At 41.0% G+C, this 8,037-nt stretch overlaps 1 protein-coding gene across 1 annotated transcript; it reads right to left on the bottom strand.

Annotated features, from left to right (window-relative positions):
- Nucleotides 1-181: 181 nt before the first annotated feature.
- On the bottom strand, nt 182-6,899 carry LOC108754449 (hairy/enhancer-of-split related with YRPW motif protein-like). The gene is made up of 3 exons (XM_018496721.1): nt 6,096-6,899; nt 5,313-5,527; nt 182-632 (listed from the first exon to the last, which is right to left on the bottom strand). The coding sequence occupies exons 1-3, from the start codon at nt 6,707-6,709 to the stop codon at nt 223-225; spliced, it is 1,239 nt and encodes a 412-aa protein (XP_018352223.1). The 5' UTR covers nt 6,710-6,899; the 3' UTR covers nt 182-222.
- Nucleotides 6,900-8,037: the final 1,138 nt, after the last annotated feature.

Below are 8,037 nucleotides of genomic sequence, written 5' to 3'. Positions count from 1 at the left end.
AAGTCGCTTACGATTCATTCTAATATCATTTTGATATTATCGTAATATCATAATGACCTGCTTGGGAAATCACTTACGTATCGTATATCGCATTTTATATATAAAACTTTATAAGAAAAAAAGAAAAGTAGTGAAATGGCAAAATCACATTAAAACGATATTTTTTCGGATTACACCGCTCTTGCGCCAAACCTTCATCGATTGCGAATCAAGGGTTCACGGTCAGTACGCCAATTCCGCGCCCCAGGGTCGGTAAGGCTTTCCGTGCTGCTGCTGGGGATACTGTCCGGGATACTGGCTCCAGCCGAGGGTGCCGCCGCCCAAAAGCGGCGGCATGGCACCCGGACCAGGCGGCATTCCGGCGGAGACCGTGCTCGGCGGTGGTTCGTAGCTGCTGGCAGTGGAGGTGGACGTCAATGTCGTCGGAGCCGAAGGCACCGCCGAGGATACGGCCGACGGCGGATGCTCTCGATGGAAGCTCTGCAGGTGCGACAGCAGACGCAGTCGAAGGGGATCTCTCTCGTCCAGGCCCTCCATAGTCACCAGATAACGACCGACCTCGGCGGCGCATTCGCCCCAGCCTACTGCGTGGTAATCCATAGCCAGCTTCGTGCTATCGTAGCCCTCTGGTCCTGTAATTGCAATTTGCATTGTGATTATGACGACGATCTCGATTATCGTTAAGCACAATAAACTAATAATAATAGTATTATAATGATAATAATAATAATATAATGTTAATATATTAATAAACCAATAATAATACAGTCCCTTAGCTATAAATATAAAGTACCCTCCATTTATTGCGTTTTCTTGGAAAAGGCGATAATAAAAGTCAAAGAAAAATTAATAAAATATTAAAGCTACAATATTATAGAAGTAAAAAATACTATTTTCAACAAAACTGTATTTTTAATTTTTTATGCATTTCTTGTTATAAGATATAGAATGCTTACATCAATTTTTGGAAGTGCTTTATATTTATGATTAAGATCGTATAATGCGATATTAAATAAAATCGTAGTCCTTAATTTCATACATATATTCGAAGATTTTAAAATGCACGATAAAGAAAGTCTTTCTCGAATTTCTGATGATCTCTATATTTATTTATAAGAAGAAGCGATGCTGACAACTATTAATTAGAAGAAGTTCTGAACGAGACGGAAGTTGATTTAACTTAAAGTTAAATTAGATTTTAGCTCGTTATCGAATACTTCGGAGAAGCGTAAATATGGAGGCAAAGTAGAAATTAAAGAATTTTTATACGATATGTTTAATAGTGTACGTCGATATGACGGGAACGCATTGAAAACTTGAATTTCTCTACATTGTTTCCCTATACAATTATTTAAGACGCCAAAGTTGCAATTCATTTCCTGGAAATGTTATTCCCCGATGAAGATGCCGTGTTCCGAAAGAAAGCAGGTGTCAAAAGATGATATCGCCGGTTTTTCCGGCGCTTTTCTCGAATCACGCTCCGGCCGGCTCGCAGATTGACAACGTGGAAGTGCATCTGCGGACGTTGAGAGATCCATTGTGCACTTTTGGTTTTCGCGGCGCAACAATAGTCCAGGGCGTACGTGCACCGAGGCGAGATGGGCGCCTTGGCTTTAGTAGCAGGCGGCTCATTGTGTATAATGTGGAATGGGACAGGTAGCGTGGGAATCGTTTAGACCCCCATAGGTCGGTCTCGCGGGCCACATGCGAGATACGCACGTATACTACGAACGAAGTGGAGTGTCCTATTCGTTGTTATGCAAGTTCTCAGACCGCCCTGTGCAAACATCACTTATATACGAAAGAAAGGCTACTGCGTATCATACGACAAGCTCTCGTCTCTTCGTCAAATCATTACGCCGATTGATCTTTGCTAAAGCCTCGATAAGCAAATGGCCTCGAAACTTCGGAAACGTCTATATAAACGAAACATATCCGGAGCTTGCTTTACATTAAAAAAGAAATAAGGGTGGAACATCAAAGAATGTTAAACTCGGAATATCAAACTCGATAAAACTTTTTTAAACCAGATCAAACTTTGTCAAATCAAAACTTTTTTTTTTATTACTCTAAGGAAATATAATGTCCATTCCTATCAATGTAGTATTTTAATCTCGTTTTAATTTACTCTTTCTCTTTTTTTTAATCCTCAAATCCTCTCCGTCTGCAATGTGGGATTTTTTAGCACAAGCAAAATTTCGCTCTCAAATTTCCTCATTTTTATTCAAATTTCAATTTTTAATAAATAAAGATTTTAATATTTTAGAAAACTAAGGTAACTTAGTCTTATTAATGTGCCTTTTAGCCAATTTGCTTATTACTGAATTAATTATTAAATATTGTAGCTTTAATTTTATCTACTTGCAATCAATATCGGTTTTTCAACTATTACTTTTATTTATAATATTTCTTTAATCTAAAAAATATTAATACTTTATAATGCTTTTGACAAAAATGAAAAACATGTTTTTGTCGCTATTAGTGAGTCCTCTAAGCGGCGATGACCCTATTAATGTACTCCCAATTTGTGTACCTATCCACATTTGACTCATTTTAACATATATTACTAAAACAAGCAATAAATTTAAGCTAATTGTTTATGTTAATATTACATAAATCATTTCAATTATATTTATTTCAAAGTACACTCATAACATAACATTCTCAGCTCCAATAGGCATCCAGGGCATTAATAGGGACAAGCTTAAATTCTTGCGATACGTATTACTGGATTTACATTAATTTCTCATATCTTTCAAAAATATTTAAAATACTTTAATATTCGAAAAATAAAATATTATTTTCGGTATATCGTGTATGCATTAATAATTTAACTTAACAAAAAAAAATTTTTTTTTCTTATTTATTTGTGCTAGTTTTCTTTATGACTTATTGAAATACAAAAGCACAGTAATTGGGAGTTACCCTATTACCTCGATAATGTGATATTATATATAGAAATATTGAAAAGAATTTTTTCATATTTTTTGAAAGACTAGAATAATAATAATAAAACTTAATTGAACGAAAAATCCAGAAAAATAAAGGAAATAAAAATGTGATAGCAGAGAGATGGTTAAAAAAGAATAAAATAAATTAAACCAAAATTAAAGTTAATCTATATTAAAAACGGATAAAGAAAATTGCATTATTTGATAAGGTATTACTTAATCTGCAATCGACAAGATTATACGTAAAACAACGGAGCTATCGTTATCGAAACGTACAATAATTCCCGAATGTATATATAAGTGCTCCTATCGTTCTCGCCAATCGGAATGCCGTGATGGTTTTATTTGGCGATATTAAATTTAATATCGCTCACTTTTGGGGACGGGTCGCGCCCCTCGCACGCATTTACAAATAAGAAGGCCAGCGAACGAAGCGATCGCTCGCGCTCACGCACTCGCACGCATGCAAACGCACGCGTGGTGGTGCGGTGCGTGTCCGTGCACGCTTATACGTAGCTAGCTGGTTTCCCACAGGGTTCGACATCTGCCCAGGCCCGATCCGTCGAGCGCCTCCCTCGCGAGGGGTGCCGCGCGGGACACCTCATCCCCGGGCCCGCCGCCACCAATCGTGGGAACACCACTTCCAGAGAGTCGTTGACTTCCTGTGCTTCCCACAGGATCTACGCGCCCGGTCCAGCACCTGCTCGCGTGGATCCCGTTTACGCTCGAGCTCCTTTGCGGTCTTCACGGGAAACCATATGCCACTATGATTTTCTTGCGATTTTCTCCACGGCGTCGTATTTTTCAAAAAGATTTATCATGAACTAATCGCTTAATGTACGAAAAGAAAGAAAGAAATGAAAGAGAGAGAAAGAGATTTGTAAATAAAAAAAAAATTGATATTATAGTGTGAAAATAAAGATAGGCAATGATATTGCTAAATATAATTGAAGCAGTGTTTCTGTTCAATTGAAGTTTGTAATAAAAATTTTCCCGAGAATATTTTTTAATTAATTTTCAAGTTGATTAAATTATCTATTTTTCCCTGCTATTTTTAATAAAAAATTTTTTAAAAATTTTTAATAAAAAATAATTACACTATTAATATTTAATTCATAAAAAATAATTATAGTGATAAAAAGAGATATGTATATTTATATCACTCGAAGTAAAGAGGTATTGACAAATTACAGAAGAATAGCTATAATATACAGAATTATAGAAACCTTGCGAAATAATAATCTTGGAAATCTCGTTTACGAATCTACGTTGGTAATCGCTCTCCCGATCAATCTGCTTAATAAGGAAACGCAGAGACGACAGATGGGCATTCGGTTACGCAGTTACAGTTAGCGCTGTTCGCTCTTACGGCCAACAGGTGTCTTCCGGTGGAAAATAAAGGGCCGAAAACGCCGACTAACAGAAAGACATGATAATGGCGGAAGAATCGAATTGATGCGAGTGTATGAGCAGTCGAATCGTGAGATCACTAATGACGAGTTTGAGGAATCTCAAGCGGAGAAAAGAGGTGTCTTATTGATCCAGGAGGATCATCTTCGAGATCCGCTATGCGTTGCAACGGGAAAGGGGGCGTTTCTTCCGCATTCGGGGATCTTATTGCTCGACACCGTTACATCTTTCGACATGCACTTCCGTTACGTAACTTCCTGCAGAAAGCGATAAACCTTGAAACGATTTCTCAAATGTTCAGCGTCGTTAACACGGATTAATTAAATCAAAACTGATTTTCTCCCATTGTTTATATCGGTCTAATGAATTTTTATTAATCTACATTAATAGGAATGGATATAAAGTCAATTAAATTAAACTATTCCTAATTACTAAAGCTTTTTTGTCCTTAATTATAGAATCTTTATTCTAAAGATTAATGTCCGTTTCCATTAGATTGACTTTAATCAATTGTTTCTTCAAATTAATTAAACATATTCAAAGCTCAAATGAAAAGAAATTAAATAGTGTAAAATAAAACCAAAAAATTATGTTAAGATAGGATAAGATGTTATTACTCATTACATTTGAGTTTTCTACATAATTACTTTGATAGTCCAACAAAATTATTCAAACCTGTATATCTATCTAAATTTTTAATTACTTCAGCAATATATTGTGCTTTCTATGTAAGAATTAAGAAAAAGATGAAGAGAGTAAGTTAAACCGAGATGAAAGTTCACCTCCAATGACGGAAACGGGGTGAGAAATAAAAATAACACCTGGCGGTAATGCCAAGAGTAATATTAGACGAACGAGATTTGCAGCCTTCGCGGTGGAACGACTTAATTTAAACGACAAACTCGAGTTGCACGTAGAGACGAGAGGGTTGAAAAAGATGCACGATCTTACCCTTGCTGCGAAGTGTGCGCAGATGCTCGACGGTAAGCTGCAGAATCTCAGCCTTCTCCAGCTTTCCGCTGTGAGGATCCCTCGCCGCCGCCGGGACCAATCTCCTAAGCTCGCCGAGGGACGCGTTAATCCTGTCGCGCCGCTTCTTCTCGATCATCCCCCTCCTGCGTTTCCGCGACGCGTGCTGGCATGAGTCTCCACCGGGCGAGTTACATCTGCAAAGGGAATTTCGAGGGAAGGGTTGAGAAACAGCAACAAGACATTCTGTCTGTCTGTCTGTCTGTCTGTCTTGTGGTCTTCCTTTGTTCTGGACTTTCACGACTGGGAGGGCGAGAGGACGTTGTTTTAATTGTACATTGTTGATCTACCTCGCGGAACGCAGCGACAACTCGCTCATTAATTTCGGCCATGCTAAAACAATACCGTCCTGATTGCGATTTTAAACAAAGAGGCGCAATATGTCGCGTCGGCGAGCGACCGACTATCCGATTGTTTCAACGCGCGCGAGTACATTAAAGAATGCTTTAATTATTTTTATTAAAAGAGTACTTTCGATGTATATTCAATTTTAAGAGAAACTAGAAATGTCTATTCAATTCTGCCCGAGCAAGACATTTCTTCTTTCAGAAAAAGGATCTAAAGTTTAGAGACTACGTTACAATATGAATTCAACTAAACCGCTTTAATTCTTGTATATACGATTCGTTTACACGAAAGATCTTTTTCGCCTTTTATATTAAATAACGCTGAAGAAAGGAGAGATAAAAAAATAGATATACGTACGGCTCCTTGCCGCTCTCCTCCGAGAATACGTCGTCGCAGTCTGAATCGCTCATGGTCCTCTTCAGATTCCTCTGCTGATGTCCCTGACTTTGTTGCGACTGCTGTTGCTGCTGCTGTTGCTGCTGCTGCTGCTGTTGCTGTTGCTGACTGTTATCTTGACTTCTCAATTCCGTATCAATCTTCAGTTCTAAGAACTCATGATTAGAGCGCAACTCCGGCATCTCTGGTCTCATACTTGATATATCTTGATGCCGTACGTCCTGATGCCTGGACAGCTCCTGGTGCCTCTGCATCTCCGTCGAATGTCGCAGGTCCGGCCGCTGCATCTCGTGTCGCAGTTCCTGACTCCTGAGGTCACCTGGACCAGTCGCGATAGCGTGCCGCAGATCGCCGTGGGTGGCGGGTGGACGCATGTCGTGATGGTGACGCATGTCTGGGTGCTGCGGCGTCGGCTGATACGGCGGATGATGCGGTGGTGGCGGGTAACCCCAATGATGACCCGACGGCGGCGTCGGCAGCGTCGACAGGTGACCTGGCGCGACAGCGCCGGAAGTGATCTCAGAGGACAGCAGGGTGCTGTTGTCGTCGGAACGCGCGACCACCACCCGCCACATGTTGCGCCCGAGAGAGGTAGAGAAAGTTAGAGAGAAGGTCGGACAGGAGGATCGATATGATCGATTAACAGCCCCGTGTAAGGGCACGAAGGTGTGCTTAGTCGATTGACTTCGCTCGATCGTACGCTACCGTCTGATGCGATGTGTCGATGCCATAACGATGCAGGGACGAGGTGTCATTGCAGCCGCAATGCAGTCGATGGAGAACGATTGTCAGCGGACCTCGATAAGCATCGGCTTTTAGCTGGCGAAATCGCGATCGAGCAGTCAACTAACAACTGAAACGCACGGACGAAACTGTTGTCATCAAATGAGCATGATGTATCGCCCTTCTCGTTTCTTTTCACGAGCGTACGATTTTCTCAGGAGAAGCCTCATCTATTTGATTGGTGTATCTGTCTAAAGTCTGATCGCTGTCCTTATAAAAAATCTGTAGAACTGAGTTTCTTCAGTGATTAAAAATCATTCTATCTTCATCAAGTATCTATGATTAATCTACAAGTACCATTAAGTAATTATGATTAAAAAATGAAGATCAGGATCTTTGCAGGACTCGCGAAATCCTTGACAAAATTTCCGATGTCTTTATCGCTGTCGATGTAGCACTTTGTGTTTCTTTTTATGAACGTACAATTTTCTCGAGAAAAGTATCCTCATCTATTCGATTGATGCTCGTCTATCACTGTAGATCAGTAGAACTTGTTAGACAATTCAAAATCAAAGCTCAAGATCGTTGCAGGATCCACAAAATCCCCGATATCTCTCTTGTTGTAGATTGTGCGATAATAGCAGCACGAATTAAAAAAAAAAAAAAAAATAGCAAAACTCGCGTGGTAGAATTTTCAAATCCCACTCCGAAAGAAAAAATCCGGAAGTCCGAAGTTGAGTTGAACAATTTCCTCACGGATAATCGAAGGTCGCGCGACTTCCAACCGTTCCTCCGGTTGGACACTCGCGCGGACGGAATCTTGCGGAAGGTCAGGGTCACGCGACGGGATGCGGTTTCCGGACAGCGAAAGGAGCACTCAGGTTCTTCGGCGCACTTGTTTCACGCGAGTGGCGGGAGTTTATCGGTGCCCACGTGCCGCGGCTACCCGCGACGTCGTTCGCGGTCGCGTGCGTGCTCGTGGAGGAAGAAGCGCGACTGGCGATCGGACGCACTCTCGGCCGGTGCCGTTGCTACCGCTGCTGCTGCTGCTGCAGGACGTGCGTGTGCACTGGTCGCGTGGCGGCCGACGTATGTCGTGTGCGGGAGGACGCAGGGACGACACACGACCGCGTGGTGTATCGGCGATCCTGGTGGGGATGATCGGAGGTGTGCACCCTCG

Source organism: Trachymyrmex septentrionalis, unplaced genomic scaffold (assembly GCF_001594115.1).
Source record: "Trachymyrmex septentrionalis isolate Tsep2-gDNA-1 unplaced genomic scaffold, Tsep1.0 scaffold8, whole genome shotgun sequence".
Classification (NCBI taxonomy): domain Eukaryota; kingdom Metazoa; phylum Arthropoda; class Insecta; order Hymenoptera; family Formicidae; genus Trachymyrmex; species Trachymyrmex septentrionalis.
This window is presented reverse-complemented; position numbering and strand designations above follow the sequence as displayed.